We start from the raw sequence: 18022 nt of genomic DNA on the forward strand, positions 1-18022 counted from the left end.
AGAAAGGAAAGGCAATGTAATAGCGGGACAAATTTTCAAACGACAACTAGTGTCTTAGTACAATATTACCGCCTATATTACGACCAAAGGGCCGACCGAGGGTCGGGTACAAACCAGAAAATAATAAGGAGGGCAGACAGACAATGAAACAAATCACCACAAAGATTACAGAATATTACTCCCCTTTATCAGTAAGCAGTTCCATGGACCCACCGTGCGTCGCAACGGTTTCTGAGTGGTGCCGATGAAAGCCAGATAGAAGAGGGCTGCCAGGCCACGAGCGGTCGTCCGACAAGAATATTCCAACCAACCGACGGGATGTCGGCCTGCTGCTTGGCGCTGACCCCGGTACCCTCGCTCTGCGCAGGCCCTTCTTGCGCAGCTCGTGGCTTCGGCCACTCGGACCTCGTGACCACCTCTTGTCGCGACGCTACCGCCAATCCGCTGACTTCGTGCCTCCTTCTCCTTCCAGCAGACTCCGTATATATATCGGCAAGCAAAGACCTTCTAAGGACACAACCCACAGATACCAACTGTTCCTCATAGATACTGGCAATGGGGCTGCAAGAGGGGTAGTCGATACTACACCTGAGCCAGTGGTGCCAGACAGAACAGTCTACTATCTCAATGGCGCCACGGTTCAGGTGATACGCAAGATCAGTTAATATATTTCACACAGTTTATGTCCCTGTGACTCCTGTCACCAACATTTCCCATTCACTGATGCTGAAGTGACCCTGATGCCTCGCCTCCAAGATTGCTGGAGGACTTGCATCTGCCTACACTCCCGTACTGTGGCAACTTACTAAGCTATCTTCTGGGAATCCAGACTGATCTGCAAATAAAATGTAGGATGTGAATTGCGGATCATCAGCAATTTACTGCAAAAGCCGTTGACAGGACTGTAATCGGGATTGGTGATCTGCTGGCCGGAGATCTTGCACATGTTGTTTATGATACAGATAATGCAACTGCTGATACAGAACTGGCCATGGAAGAGTCTGGTTGATATCTACAGTAACTTAAATTCTCCGCACGCTTGCTTCATGACCATCGTCTACATGTCACAAAACCTATTCCTCCACCTGTGACGTGTGAACTGTGCGGTTTGTTGTCCTTGATGCGAATGATCTAGTGTATGCTAGTAACTGGAGTATCCTGCTGATTGATGCTTTCAGACGGAATGGCGCGCTGTGGATGTCGTTAGGCATGCACTTCACGGGCCTGGTGTTTAGCATCATCGGCAAACCATTAACAGATTACTGCTTCTGTCAATTTCCGTATGGAATAGCAGGTCTCCAGTGAACTGTTTACACTGCACAGAATCGCTACTCTTGTTATGCTAACGTAGAGCATGAGCAACACAATCTCATCTAAAGCAGTAGACAGTTGAGGCACTGCTATGACTGATATCAGCGCCATCATCAGTGTCCTGCAAATGACAACCAGTCAGACATGCATAATGACAACAGAACGACGCCCTTCACCACTGAATACCACACATTACTCGTCACCAGTACATTGACCCACATCTCAACAGGAATTACTTTCTGGACATGTCGCTGTAAGAACTTTTCTTCTAGATTTGATCAATACTACCCCCTGTAGAAACACGTAACACTTCTTTTAAACCTCCTCTGTACGCGAACGGTGCTGCCGCGTAGCTACAGACCCACTATCATTGGATCAAATGCTATTTTTTCTTTATTATTTCTCCCTGTCATAGGGCTTTTAACAAAGCACTGAAATCTGCAGTGAACAACTGTAATGTCATTCGTGGTGGTACCAATGACTATGAGAAGTACTGTATACAACGAAACTAAAATTAATAACAGTGTCAAATAAAGTACCTATACTGATCAGATCTTCGCAGTTCAGGGAATAGCGTGTATTTGAAAGTGGTCATCAGTGCCAGAATACCGAATAATATCATAGCGAAACTGGTAAACGTCACGTGAAGTGAAATTCCAACTTCCTCCGAGTAGCCCTTCCTTGATGCTCCTTGGCGAAAGTCTGTTCGTGATCATCTGGTTGGTGCAGCTATGAATGAGACATGACAAACTGGACAAGCTGCTTAAGACCAACTCCTGACAATAAGATCTCCCGCTCATCACCTTATCACATCGCATATTTAAAAAGGCCAGTAACAGAAAAAACTAATATAAAAATTATGAAACTGACCTACGACGACTTATGAACATTCAGACGAGATCACGGAACATCACCACACACGATCCATATTCCACATTCAACTTCACCGGAAGTGATAAGGCAGTTCATTTTGTTGAAATTCTATGTACTAGGGCTATTTCTTTTTCAACCTGCAATTTTCGCGAAATTAAAACCACAATGAAAAATGCGGTGAAGCTTTGCGCAGATGTGTAGCGCAATGTCCCTTGTATGCCAGTCTACAGCGTCACGTCGCTCTATTCAGTGCTGAGAGTACAATGAGCACATAAAGATGCATAGAAAATACTGTCTCCCGCCAAGTATGAAGTCCTGCTGATGAATTTCACCTGATTTCATGCAGCCCACATTCCGTAGTAGTCATAAGTTCCCATCTTCATGAAAATTCTCAGGTGCGTATCGCAGGTGCAACGAAGATGCTGCTGCAGCGGTTTCGATGTGTGACGTTTGATCAATAACCGTAGAGCGCGGACTTGGTGTGAGTTTTCCGTAAGAAATTTATCTGTGTATGAAAATACTGAACATTCTTTTCTCAAAAACTTTCTCTTCGCGTAACATGAGCTTTAGATACCGTATTTAACTCTTGAGCAATATTGACTGCTGGTTGGTCGTATATTGCGCATGTGAATAGGGTCGTGAAACAATACTTGAATCTTAGTGAAATGCCGAATGTGAAATAATGAAAATGAATCTAATTTAATACCAAAAGAAACTAATTGTGTGCTCACTGAAAACTATATAACTGAAGTATATATTATAGAAGCTGTGTAACATGAAGTGCAAGGTCTGACTTGAAACATCCACGAAAATAAAATACTGCTCTACACAGAAGAGATTTTGCACACCACCTAAAAATTCCATCCACTGTTTCCACTTAAGAATGCAAAGTAAGATCTGCCCTGAAATATTTGTCCGCAGCTCGTGGTCTAGTAGCTAGCGTTGCTGCCTCTGAATCATGAGGTCCCAAGTTCGATTCCCGGCCGGGTAGGCGATTTTTCTGTCGGGGACTGGGTGTTTGTGTTGTCATCATTTCATCATCATCATCATCATCACTCGTGACAGTGGCTACAGTGGAAAATTAGACTGTGTAAAAATTGGGATTTCGCACGGGAGCTGATGACTGCGCAGTTGAGCGCCCTACAAACCAAACATCATCACCATATGCCCTGAAATAAGAGTAGCTTACCTCGTACTCGGTATGCTGCCTCGTGTCTGGTGTACTGATGTTCTCGGAAGCAAATAGAAATCAGCAGATGCAGCAGCCAAAGGAAAATGAATTAGTCACTACAAAATTTTTCTATGCTTGTCAGGAACAACCTGTGGCTTCGTGTGGTGTAAGGCATAATGCACAGACGACAAAAACATACAAATCGTTACTACTACAATGGAGGTGAGTTTTACTTTAAAGAAAAGTGTTCTTGAAAAATTAAACTCTGATTGTTGCCAAAATAAAAAAAACTGTACGACATAACAAGAGTTAACAATTATGAAATTATCTCAGCACAAATTAGCAATAATTATGAATGTTATTGGTTATCTCAGGGACAAAAATTTCCTTCAGTTAATATATCTGACATATAAAAATTTCATTCTTGCTCATGAATTGTTTACCTTTAAAGATTCAAAAATAGCTCTGAGCACTATGGGACTTAACTTCTGAGGTCATCAGTCCCCTAGAACTTAGAACTACTTAAACCTAACTAACCTAAGGACATCACACACATCCATGCCCGAGGCAGGATTCGAACCTGCGATCGCAGCGGTCGCGCGGTTCCAGACTGTAGCGTCTAGAACCGCTCGGCCACTCCTTGAAAGATTCCTCCAAAAAATCTTCTCCATCAATAGAATCAGTAAGATACGTCTACAGACAAGTTTTCATCTCTATAATAAATGAAATATTCCAGATAATTTCTATGAAATTCACAAATATTAAATCGCGTTCTCTAAAAATTCAACTGCTCGCTGTTATGCCTGAATTAAGAACTACACAGCGCTGCAAAACTGACAGGCGAGCAAGCGAACCACAGATAAACTTAAACACAGAGTTAAGGATCTTTTTTACTGATCGTGAAGCGCGCTCATTCATCTTTGCCGCAGTACAGTAAAGGTGAATTATTTACAATGTCAGAAATCGTATGAAACTCTTACATTGGCTCCCTTTGAGTTTTGTCTTTCCGCGTGCATTAACGGCTGGATATGAAGACAGCATTTTGAGACAGCAGAGATGAAGACCAGCGTTCGGGATTAGCCTTCCATGACGAGGGCATTGAAAAATTGGTACCACAAATGTCAAAGTCTGAGCGGCCACTATGTAGAGAAGTAGCTAGAAGGTGTAGCTATAAGTTTCTGTTTTTCGCTGTTGTCTACATTCCGCAATCTATCAGAGCTTTTTAAAAAATAAATTAATTAATTAAACTCTTAGTTTATATGAATTGAAACTTTTAATTTAGATTGCTCTCGATGTTTGTGGTTCAACGTCGGACAGATAAACAAATACATGCGGTATCCATGGTAACAGTTCCTTGAATGTCCTCAGTGAGTGACGTGGCTGTGTCCGGCAGGTCCGCAGTTCCACCGTCGAGGAGGCGGTGGGTTGGTGAGGCCGGCGCCGCCACTGCAGGACCGCACCTTCTGGTGGCCGCCCGTCGTGGCCATCGCCCCCCGCCCCTGGCTGCCGCCCGTGCAGCTACCGCACTACCACCCCCAGCCCCCGCAGCCGCCACCTAGGCCTGTAACTCCCAGCCGCACTACGAGCACCACCACAACGACTGCCTCTTCGTTGGTCGTCGACGGGAAACTTGACTTCGGCGACTATTAGAACCAGACGCTGTTCCTGCTGTATAAGCATGGCGGGCAAAATATGTATACTCGCCAATATCAGTCCTGATAACTTCATACCAGAAGTGATTAATATTCATCTGAGCATGAATCTTGATTTAAATGCCTGTATTATCGATGCAGGTCAAAGTTTCACTGAAAAACAAGGTATTGTGAGATAAAAAATTAATATCTGTACCGTATGGCAGCAGATGACAGAGTGTTAATTTACACGTAATATATGTTTTTCAGTATAAATTCGTTTAATTCTTATTGTTCGGTAATTAATTTGAGCAACTACTGTCTTAGTCAAGGTATCCATGAAGAGATTCGGAGCTACAAATATCTATCATCAAGCGAGTTGTCTGAAAATCGTGTGTAAACGCAAAAAGTATTTTGGTTGGTCGACAACGTTAATTAAATGTGATTAACCGACTTTGTACACTAACAGGAATTTTAAAATTAATGTTTGCATTCGTCAGACGTTAGTGTGATGTCTCTCATTTTCTGATAGTGTCAGCAGCTTTGGTTGGAGACAGGGATATAATAAAATATAAGCGGCTGGTTGCAGAATTTATTCTGCTGATTAGACACAGGTACGGTGTGCTCATCATATAATGTTTACATTCAGAAGTTAATTTAATGGCGATTTCAAATTTGTACTTAAAAATTAAATATATGTTCAACAATGAATAATAGAGTCTATGATGTACATAAGGCGTTGAATTTTAATAACAGGAGATAATACACCAAACTTGGATCCACAGAGAAATCTGTTGAGTTTTGATACCAGTTAACATTAAAATTCTGATATCCATAACGTGCTCCTGTGTCAGGAAGTCATTTCTGAAAGTATGGAAGTGAAACATGGACGATAAATAGTTTGAACAAGAAGAGAATAGAAGTTTTCGAAATGTGGTGCAACGGAAGAATGCTGAAGATTAGATGGGTAGATCACATAACTAATGAGGAGGTATTGAATAGAATTGGGGAGAAGAGGAGTTTGTGGCACAACTTGACGAGAAGAAGGGACCGGTTGGTAGGATATGTTCTGAGGCACCAAGGGATCACAAATTTAGCATTGGAGGGCAGCGTGGAGGGTAAAAATCGTAGAGGGAGACCAAGAGATGAATACACTAAGCAGATTCAGAAGGATGTTGGTTGCAGTAGGTACTGGGAGATGAAGAAACTTGCACAGGATAGGGTAGCATGGAGAGCTGCATCAAACCAGTCTCAGGACTGAAGACCACAACAACAACAATGTGCTCCTGCTGTGGTCACTGTGGTGTGTCCCACCTTCGAACAGTTTCTGGGGATTACAGTTCAGCCACTTTATCAAAAACTCATTCTTTTGAGGGATACATTACATAGGGCTACGGCAAAGATGATATTCTGTACTTTTATCGGCTACTAACAATTTAATTGTTAGGTTTACGGCAAGTTTGCTTTGCGCTTCTGGGTGAATGGACTAGTGAGAACAGCCCACAACTAGAGAGCCTGTCTACAGAGAGAATGGCCGTAGGTGAAGTTGTTTGTGATTGGTTGATTAGCTTTGGCGCCATTTTTCTTCCAAACGTCTCTCGCACTTCCTATGTTCGCCGTGCTTTTGAGTTGAATTGAGGTTCAGAGGACTTTTGGTAACGATTAAAAGGTATTTGAATTATTGAGAGATTTGTTATGCGTTGTGCATGCATGTTCGATTTAGTTGTATATCGTTTTCAGTACGTAATTAGCGTTTGCGATCTTAAATACGAGTTGAACTAATGAAGAGTTTTGTGATGAAGTCGGTAGGCCTACATGTTTGAAGTAAGCACATTAGTAATAGTACAGTATTGGTTTCGACATCTGTAATTCGTTCTGCAGACGTTCGTAAACGATGCCAGGTTGTGTTGCATTTGGTTGTTCCAATAGAGGCAAAGGTGGATTTCGCATGTTAGCATTTCCACGCAATGGTTGCTGAAACATTATTCGTAGTAAATAATTGTACGTACTCTTGAAGGCTGTTTTTAATAGGCCTACTTACTGTAGGGTAGAAGGGATACGGTAGTTTCCTTGTTATATTTGGTCGTTATTTACAGTAGCCTACATTTAACATTACCTGATTTTTTAAATCTTTTTCGTTTGTTATCTACGAGAGGTATTCAAGTCGTAAGCAGTTGTTTACTTGTGACATGCAAAAAGTTTGAAGACGTGACAAGAAGTACTAATACGTCTCACACTTTTTTCATGTCACAAGTAAACAACTGCTTACGACTTTCATTCATCTGACGTAATACAGGTACGTTAAATCTTTAGCGTTATGGACTTGCGATACAAAACAAATGCTATACACTATATTTTTTATTTACGTTACTTTCATTGCAATATGTCTAGTAAACGAACTTTAAAGGAGATAAATGCAAGTAAGGAATAATTTTTACAGCCACTGTATCAAATTTTCCTGTGTTGTACGTAGAAGACTACTATGAGTATATTATAGCTGTAAAGAAAGGCATGTAACGAATGATTTCGCCATATTGTCTTGTGCTTTTGATTCGGTGAGTGTGTACTCTACTACTCTAGAGTGTGTACTCTACTACTGGCCATTCAAAAGTCCCGCCCGCAGTTTGGCAGAAAAATGGCCGCCGTATCGTCCGGTTGGCCACTCTCTCCCTATACAGGCTCTCTACCAACAACCAAGAGACGCTGGAGTCACTCTCTCGTCTTCCGTTTTAAATTGGAAAGACATGTAGGAATTAGCATCCTACATCGGTAGTTTTGAAGGTTTCCTTCATCTGTGTGTCAGCTCTTGGTTGCGTGACCGTCCGGGACTGCGGAGCACTGGTGGCAAGCGGGGTGCTCTCAGCCTTTGTGAGACCAACTAGGGAGCTGCTTGACGAAAAGTGGCGGCTCCAGTCTCCAGTCACGATAACTGACAACGGGCGGAAGACCGGTATGCTGACCACATGCCCCTCCAGATCCACATTCAGCGACGTCTGTCGGCAGAGGATGACACGACGATCGGTCGGTTCTGTTGTGTCTTCCGAGGTCTGTTCGTGGGGAGGATTTTTTTTTTTTTTTTTTTTTAGTCTGTCTGTCAAGTGTCAAGCACATTCCATGACCAACAGATCCCAAGAAATCAGTTGTCGGCCGGCCGGGGTGGCCGAGCGGTTCTAGGCGCTACAGTCTGGAGCCGCGCGACCGCTGCGGTCGCAGGTTCGAATCCTGCCTCGGGCATGGATGTGTGTGACGTCCTTAGGTTAGTTAGGTTTAAGTAGTTCTAAGTTCTAGGGGACTGATGACCTCAGCAGTTAAGTCCCATAGTGCTCAGAGCCATTTGAGCCAAATCAGTTGTCAAGGTGGCGATGTATATAGACTCCACGTCAAGAGTACAAAGGTCGTCCAAGAATGCTTCCAGAACAAGACTGGATGCAAAACCAGTACGTGGTTATGTGTCACAGTTGAATGCAGAGTGGAATACACAAGTGGCATGTAGAAGGATGTGAATGACATATTGCCAGGAGTACCTGTTTTAACTTTACTTGGCTGTTTCTTATAATTTATGTATACCCATCCGTGTTTCTCTATCCGTTGACATTATTTTATTTCCATTCTTATTTTTGACATTCAATCAAATACTTAGCGTTGTAGATGTTTCACATATTAGCGCAACACCACTGTTACTGGGTAGTGCGACTGTATTGTGTGAAAATGCAAAACAGACCCTACGAAGGGTCAAACATATTAACCTAATTCCGAATGTGGCTTTGTGAATGTATGAATGAGAGTGGATAATATGTATGGTAGGAGACACAACTGCCATTACAGTCTTTTTTCGGTGCCTGCTAAGTAAAGAACAATAAGCTAAGAGCCGCACTGGCACGCGAAAGTGGTGATACAGTTTCCCTTTCAACTTTTCAGAGATGCTGCACCAGATTTGTACACACCAAAGATCTACTTCGAAATTAGTAAATGGGTGAGTACGTCGCAGTCTCGGAGCTCAGTTGCGAATTATTTTTACAGAAGCACATTTCAACGCCCTCCAATCTCATCTTTTTAAGTTTTCCCACTATCCATGTCGCATTTCATTGACCACCGCCTCCCAAATGTGCTTTCTCCGATCGCTACTCCTTTATTCTACCTTGTTCTCCGTGGTGAAGAGGTTTATTTTAGTGTAACTGCCCCTCTAACGTTTTCTCTGAATTTAGTGGAAGAGCTGGTTCAATTTTATACTTACGAACGCGTAAAAGTAGTTCTGTACATGATATGCAGGCGGTTGTGATTTGAAGTGTATCTACAGGGAAACGTAATTAATGACTTCGTAGTCACTTTCGCGTACTACATATGGCTTAGTACAGAAAATCAGTGTGATCGTAACATCAGGAATCCAATCATTTTGAGTTTCTAAACGAACTTATATCGTTTAACTAAATTAAGCTTATCCATTACGGATATTTTAGAGCCCGTGAATGTTAACTGAATGTAAATAAGTTACATAAAACTGCAACCACTCACTTTTTTTTAATAATTATGTTTCATTCCATGAAACGGTTTTCGAACCTTTTCAGGTTCAACTTCAGATGGTTTCTGGAGGTTACATCACTATTTCTAGCATAATGCCATAAGCCAGCACCCAGCTTTATGATTTTACATTTAACTAAATGTTTCTGCGTTTGATTTTCGGTCATCATATGTTTCAAAACAGAGTAAGTAGTTTGTTGTTACCCTCTTGTCTTGCAGGTGTCTGCGTGTCACGATGTACGTCCTTATTCTGTCATTTTGTTTGTAATAATAATGTTATCTAAGTCCATTTATGTTTCTTTTGAAGAATCAGTAGGCCATAATTCTTTACTAACGATGATACAGAATTTGTGTGAGTTTCAGCTATTTAACTATGTTGAAAAGCGATTGGTTTGGCGGCGTGTCAATTATGCGCCATCATACACACATTTACTTTTTGTAAATAGAACCTTGCACTCCAAATTTCTCTTTATGAAACCCGATTACTGTTCTGTGTAATGCGAACCATTTATTGCATTATATTTAAATATTATCACGGCCCGGAATGACGACTCTCAACCTGACCCTAAAAGAAATCACAAAATAGTAGGTAACGGAGACGTCTTCAGCCAAGTAGCAGTTTTAACACTAGTTAATATTAAAATTCTAACTATCAATTATTTTTAATGTGCTCCTGCTGTGGTCACTGTGATGTGTCCTACCTCCGAGCAATTAGATTTCGGAGGGCTAAAGTTGAATCATTTTATAATACATTGATTCTTTTGAGGAGTACATTATACACGGCTACTGCAAAGATGAGATTCTGTACCTGTTATCGACTAAAAACAAGTTGATTATCTTTGGAGGTGTACGGGAAGTATGCTTTGCGCTTCCGGGTGTGCGGGTCATTGAGACCTGCCTGCCACAGGAAACGTTGGAGGCAGGCGTTTGAATAAGCACACTCTTGTCTTCCGCTCTGTAGTGAAAAGACGTGTTTGGGTTACTGCTGGTGGTCGCTGAGATTACTTTGTTTCGAGATGGTATCATATAGTTGGGATGAGTGTAGGTGATGCACTCCTCAATACATGCTTGTATCATATGATTAACTTTTCCTTTATTCGCGTTACGCTACTGCTATGATTTCAGCTCGTTGGATTCATATCACGTGTATGGTTACCAGTTTTGTGTGTCTTTGAAAGAGTAGTTGGGTACGAGACTAGGTACAGTATCTGACCAAAATCAATTAATTCGAACGGTAGTATAGTAAATCTGGTCATTTTTCCTATCGATGAAACTTGCTAAACGCTTTGCTTTGTGACTTGTACTGAACTTAGTTTATTTGTTGTTATTAAATAATTATTTTAACTTTGCGTGTCACGTCTTATCTGTGCACTGACAGTTGGTGTATTACTATGTTTACCTGGTTTTCTAAAGTCATTTATACGAGTTTAACTGAAAATGCTTTTGCTATTCCACTTATTTGCTATATAGACGCATTAGCGTGACTTGTACTATGCAGCAATTATACGATAACAGGATTTAAAATGCAACCTTTGCCTTCAGCATGTGGTAACAAGTTTCTTACGGCATTTCACATCAAAGTTAGCATCCGTTATTATGAATATTATGCATCAATTTGTTTGCATGATTTTCAACAGATAAAGTACGTCTTGTCGTTGATGCAGCCTGCAGAGACATTGAACGATATTATACACAAACAGAAGTGTATATGTATGATGCAGTATATTTGTGCGTTGCTATAACTGCGTCGGTTTCACATCTCCACTTACAACAGGCTACAAACAACGTTGCTTAAACACTTTCATGTTTGCTGAAATACTAGATATGATTTCTCACATCACTTAAAATCAGTTTCTGCTTGCTACTGTCACTAACTTGCTAACTGATGTACATGCTAACGTAACTACCACTGCAACTGTTCTTGTAACACACGTGATTTGCTGTTGGATGCAAAATACAGAATGTTAAAGTGTTATAATTGTCACAGATATATTGTCGCAAAAAGCTAGTCGCTGAAATAGTACTGGAACTATCGATGTACACAGAGGTAACAAAAGTCGTGTTTCGGACCTCCTTTTGTCCGGCGTAGTGCAGAAACTCGAGGTGGCGTGGACTCAAGGAGTCGCTGTAAGTCCCCTGCAGAAACACTGAGTCATACTGCCTCTACCATTGTCCATAATGTTGTGGATTGGCAAGACAGCCAACCCACTATGAGAGGAAGCCGAAAGGCACGCGTTTTAGCTCACGCAGGCTGCCGTGAGGTCTGGAACAGGTCAAGGAAATGAGACTAACAAAAATGTACGTAGCTGCTGGAATACTTAACTTTAATCCATAATTGGTGAACATCGCTCTTGACGGTACATGTTTTACAGCATCAATAGTAACTGGTAATGGCGCCTTGCTAGGTCGTAGCAAATGACGTAGCTGAAGGCTATGCTAACTATCGTCTCGGCAAATGAGAGCGTATTTAGTCAGTGAACCATCGCTAGCAAAGTCGGCTGTACAACTGGGGCGAGTGCCAGGAAGTCTCTCTAGACCTGCCGTGTGGCGGCGCTCGGTCTGCAATCACTGATAGTGGCGACACGCGGGTCCGACGTATACTAACGGACCGCGGCCGACTTAAAGGCTACCACCTAGCAAGTGTGGTGTCTGGCAGTGACACCACACATAATTGCGAAAGTGTTGACGGTGCAAAATTTTGTGCACTAACTGTCCTCTCGACTATGTCCCAGAAATGACTGATGGTTGGCCAAAACATTCACTCGAACTGCCCAGAATGTTCTTAAGCCAGTCGCTAGTAATTGTGGCCAGATAACGTGCCGCACTGTCATCCATAAAAATTCCATCGTTATTTGGGATCAAGAAGTCCATGAGCGGCTGCAGATGGTCTCCAAGTAACCAAAATAATCATTCCCAGTCAATGATCGTTTTAGCTACACCGGAGGATCCAGTCCATTCCACGGATCCACAGTCTATACCATTATGGAGCCACTACCAGCTTGCACAGTGCCTCGTTGACACTTTGGGTCCATGACTCCCTGGTATCTACACGACACTCAAACCCTTCCATAAGCTCTTAGCAACTGAAGTCAGGACTCATATGGCCAGGCCACGGTTTTTCAGCAGTCTGTGATTCAACCGATATGGTTACGAACCCAGGGGAGGCACTGGCAGCGATATCGTGCTATTGGCAAAGGTACTCACGTCGGTCGTCTGCTGCTATACCCCGTTAAGGCCAAATTTCGCCGCACTGGCCTAGCAGTTACGTTAGCCGTGCATCCCACATTGATTTCTGCGGCTATTTCACGCAGAGTTGTTTGTCTGTTAGCTCTGATACCTTTACGCAAACGCTGTTGCTCTCGTTCGTTAAGTGAAGGTCGTCAGCCACTACGATGTCTGTGGTGAGATGTAATGCCTGAAACGTATTCTCGGCACACTTTTGACACTCTGGATCTCGGATATTGAATTCGCAAATGATTTCTGAAATGAAATATCCCAAGACTCTAGCTCCAACTTCCTTTCCGCGTTCAAAGTCTGTTAACTCCCGTCGTGCGGCCATAATAACAACGATAATCTTTTCACATTAATTACCAGTATAGAAATGACAGATCCGACAATGCCTTGCTCTTTTACACTTACTGTACGCTGACACTTGGTTTAAGAATCATGAAAGAAGGTTGTATACTTGGAAGGAGCCTGAAGACACTGGAAGGTTTCAGATAGATTATATAATCGTAAGACAGAGATTTAGCAACCAGGTTTTAAATTGTGAGACATTTCCAGGGGCAGATGTGAACTCTGACCACAATCTATTGGTTATGAACTGTAGATTAAAACTGAAAAAACTGCAAAAAGGTGGGAATTTGAGAAGATGGGACCTGGATAAACTGAAAGAACCCGAGGTTGTAGAGAGTTTCAGAGAGAGCATTAGGGAACGATTGACAAGAACGGGGGAAAGAAATACAGTAGAAGAATGGTTGGCTTTGACAGATGAAATAGTGAAGGTAGCAGAGGATCAAGCAGGCAAAAAGACGAGGGCTAGTAGAAATCCTTGGGTAACGGAAGAAATATTGAATTTAATTGATGAAAGGAGAAAATATAAAAATGCAGTAAATGAAGCAGGCAAAAACGAATACAAACGTCTCAAAAATGACATCGACAGGAAGTGCAAAATGCCTAAGCAGGGATGGCTAGAGGACAAATGTAAGGATGTAGAGGCTTATCTCACTAGGGGTAAGATAGATACTGCCTACAGGGAAATTAAAGAGACATTTGGAGAAAAGAGAACTACTTGTATGGCTATCAAGAGCTGAGATGGAAACCCAGTTGTAAGCAAAGAAGGGAAAGCAGAAGGGTTGAAGGAGTATACAGAGGGTCTATACAAGGGTGATGTACTTGAGGACAATATTATGGAAGTGGAAAAGGACGTACATGAAGATGCAGTGGGAGATATGATACTGCGCGAAGAGTTTGACAGAGCACTGAAAGACCTGAGTCGAAACAAGGCCCCGGGAGTAGACAACATTCCATTAGAACTACTGACAGCCTTGGGAGAAGCAGCCCTGCCAAAACTAACTCTACCAACCGATAGCAAGATGCATGAGACAGGCGAAATACCCTCAGACTTCAAGAAGAATATAATAATTCCAATCCCAAAGAAAGCAGGTGTTGACAGATGTGAAAATTATTGAACTATCAGTTTAATAAATCACGGCTGCAAAATACTAACACGAATTCTTTACAGACGAATGGAAAAACGGGTAGAAGCCGACCTCGGGGAAGATCAGTTTGGATTCCGTAGAAATGTTGGAACACGTGAGGCAATACTGACCCTACGACTTATCTTAGAAGATAGACTAAGGAAAGGTAAACCTACATTTCTGGCATTTGTAGACTTAGAGAAGGCTGTTGACAGTGATGAGTGGAATACTCTCTTTCAAATTCTGAAGGTGGCAGGGGTGAAATACAGGGAGCGAAAGGCTATTTACAATTTGTATAGAAACCAGATGGCAGTTATAAGAGTCGAGGGACATGAAAGGGAAGCAGTGGTTGGGAAGGGAGTGAGACAGGGTTGTAGCCTATCCCCGATGTTATTCAATCTGTATCTTGAGCAAGCAGTAAAGGAAACAAAAGAAAAATTTGGAATAGAATTGGGGAGAAGAGAAATTTGTGGCACAACTTGACCAGAAGAAGGGATCGGTTGGTAGGACACGTCCTGAGGCATCAAGGGATCACCAGTTTAGTATTGGAGGGCAGCGTGAAGGGTAAAAATCGTAGAGGATGACCAAGAGATGAATACACTAAGCAGATTCAGAAGGATGTAGGTTGCAGTAGGTACTAGGAGATGAAGAAGCTTGCACAAGTTAGAGTAGCATGGAGAGCTGCATGAAACTAGTCTCTGGACTGAAGACCACAACAACAACAACGCGGGAGTAACGCCATCTTTTGTCTGCATATCGCTACTGCATAATTTTTGTCACCTAAATGTATGCAGACCCATAGATCGTCTTTGGTTTCACTGGTTAACGGTGATCAGCGGTGCTGTAGGCAATATATACTAGCATAATGTGTCCGATCGTAGCGTAAATGCTGACTGTTGATATAGGATGAAAGTGCACTTGTGGCACATTTTTTGACTGACATTGTGATTTTTGTTACTACATGACAACAGGTAACTCTGTGTAAACGCAATGCATGTACGTTGCTCATGATATTCTTTGTCGTACCTCGTTACATTATTCTGTGTGTTGTTCTTTTACTTCCAGCGACAGTTCTTTATTCTGTGACATCACTGATTTTACATCGTTTAGCATCATTTAGCAGTAGGTGACAGCTTTTCTTGTAATGGATTTTATACGTTCTTTCATTCGGTGTACAGGAACCTGTTGGCGGTTCGTGAACCGAAACTGGTTGTTCAGCGAAGAAATATTATCTTGACGGTAAATCATGGCGTTTTTCAAATAATTAGGACCTGTGGAGCACCACCTTCTTACAAACACTAACGTTCCGGTCACATATGAAAGGAAGAGGATAGTAAACATGTGGCACTAGTTACTAGAAATCACTTCTCTATTTTATTACCATTTGGCACATGTACAATAAATGGATACATTAAATTAATTGAATTGGCACTGTACAGAACAGACGAGCCCCGTGTTGTGAGACACGTGCGCGCTGGCAGACCTCAGCGCTTGCCGTACACCACGGGCACGGCATACTGGTACTGGGGAGGGGGGGCGTATCCGGCCACGGCGGGCACGCACACCCCGGCGTAGGCCAGCAGCAGACCTGCAAAGGAAACACAGCGCAGGGCCGCTCTTACTAGTCGTACAGCCTGTATTCTCAATGGCAAGGTGAAGCAAACAGGTTTACAGTGTATTAACAGATGCGCTATTTGATCAAATGTATCCAGACGCATATTAGTGGACAATATGGAGTGCGTCCATCCTTCGCCTGTATCACGGCTTGAACTGTGCGGGGGATATTCCAGCGAGGTGTCTGCATGTCTGTGGAGGAATGGCAGCCCATTCTTCCTCAAGACCCGAAACCAGAGAAGGTGATGGACGCTGAGGTCTGGAGTGAAATCGGTATGCGAACTCTTCCCAAAGATGTTTCACTGGGTTCTCTGGAGAGGCCAGTCAACTTAAGGAATGTTATTCTGCACAAAACATTGCTTCAAAGATGATGCCTAATGATAGGGCGCGTTGTCATGCTGATACAATAATCGCCTCAGGAATGTGCCCCTGCCGTGCACAGTAACAGTGCTATACAATGTCTTCGTGTCCTTCCGCATTTAGCGTTTTCTTAAGCCTAGTTTACACGAAGACACTACGTTGCTGGCAACTGCGCTACCAACTCGTCGGTGAGACTGAACACTTTCGGCGTGTTCCAGCTTTGACGACACTTGTTGCATGAGTTTTGAGGTTGTGTGTGTTCGTAGAGAATAATGTTCGATTTTTGGATATCTATGCTTTGCATAGGTGTTTGTGGGATTTTAGTGATGCTGATTACAAAAATAAGCAATATATTGCTGCTCCTGAGACCTTCACGTGCGATCAGAACACAGAAGGTTTGACAATATCTGAGCTGCAGGGCAAAATTTATTGGATTAGAAGCACATATACAATTGAATTAAGAAAAATACAAGCAAATTTAATTCTAGCTGTGGAAATTCTCTCGTCTACAAGACTAATATCCCATCGTTCGAGTTGCCGACTTTTTTTTTTTTAAGGAATATTGTTGACAGGAAGGAAGGCTACACAAATCAAGAAGCTGTGTTCTTTATTCAATATTCATCGATTTAAAACGTCGCAGCAGTCCCTCCCATTCACATGTGTTTGAATTTTGAAATATTGCCACTGTACAGATCCATCTTCAAAAGAGTAGTTTGCAAACCATTCTCTTCTTAATGCGGCCTTTTCGAATAATTACTGCTGTTAACGTTAATAATTACTACTGTTAATGTTAATGATTATTGGTGTTAATGAGAAAGTGTCATCGCCAACTAAATCCGCATCTTATGGCATGCCGAGTGTTCTTAATTGTAATGCTCGCAATGTGATACGTAATTTCAGTTCTGGCAAAGTGCTTCATGCATTACAGTATCTTTATTCCTTATCGCAAAATTAACTCTATTTAGAAGAAACGTGAACAGCTCTGGTGACATTCTAAGCTAATTACAAGAACTTCTTGGGTCTTCCATTACAAATTATCTCAGCAAGAATGTTGAGCAACGGAGCTGACGTCTTTTCTTCGTTCAGTCACGAATCGAAACATGTTTCTTATTTTTTTCTTATGCAGCGATTCCACGCAACAGCTCTAACGCTATCGCAACTCGTGCGATGTGCAGCTGCCAAAACTTTCATTTCAGACACGACTCAGGAACCCACAAAACGACGAAACTGAAGTGTATACTGGTTTCGCCATGTCGACAGTCAAATATGAAACCATTTGCGTGCAACTCAATCCACACGAGTGGCGCAACCCAATGTCGTCGTGTAAACTAGGCTTTAAGCGCAATACGGGATCACACCTTACCCACGAAAACCGTCCCTATACTGTAACACCACCCCACCTGTACTTCACAGTTGTCAGTACATGTGACCTCCAAGTATTCAACAAACCATGAACCTTGCATTGAATTGCCACAGGCTATATAGTGATTTATCACTCCAAATCACTCGTTTCCAGTGATTCAGGGGTGTCGCTCTTTACACCACCTCCAGTGTAGTTTACCGAAACTGTATAGCTTATGAAAAGCTGTTCAACCGTTTTTTCCCATTCTTTGTCACCACCTACGCACAGTCGTTATGCTAGGTGTTCTGCTGGTAGCACTTTGGAAATCACAACTCACAAGTGATACTTTCTGCTGATTTCATGTGATTTTTTGCAACCCTCACCCCCCCCCCCCACCCCCTCAATGATCGATGGACGCTGTCCGTCAGCACACGATCTAGATTCAGCTGTGGTTATTCCTTCACATTCCCACTTCACAAGCACACCACCAACGGTCGATTTG

At 42.4% G+C, this 18022-nt stretch overlaps 1 protein-coding gene across 1 annotated transcript in view; it reads left to right on the top strand.

Annotated features, from left to right (window-relative positions):
- Window positions 1-5452, top strand: part of LOC124622804 (leucine-rich repeat extensin-like protein 5) — a 64067-nt gene extending 58615 nt beyond the window's left edge. Inside the window, exon 4 of the mRNA XM_047148598.1 lies at window positions 4749-5452. Within this exon, the coding sequence (XP_047004554.1) occupies window positions 4749-5005 (257 nt within the window). The 3' untranslated portion in view covers window positions 5006-5452. The remainder of the gene's footprint in view (window positions 1-4748) is intronic.
- The last annotated feature ends 12570 nt before the right edge of the window (window positions 5453-18022 follow it).

This window comes from Schistocerca americana, chromosome 1 (assembly GCF_021461395.2).
Source record: "Schistocerca americana isolate TAMUIC-IGC-003095 chromosome 1, iqSchAmer2.1, whole genome shotgun sequence".
In the NCBI taxonomy this organism is placed as follows: domain Eukaryota; kingdom Metazoa; phylum Arthropoda; class Insecta; order Orthoptera; family Acrididae; genus Schistocerca; species Schistocerca americana.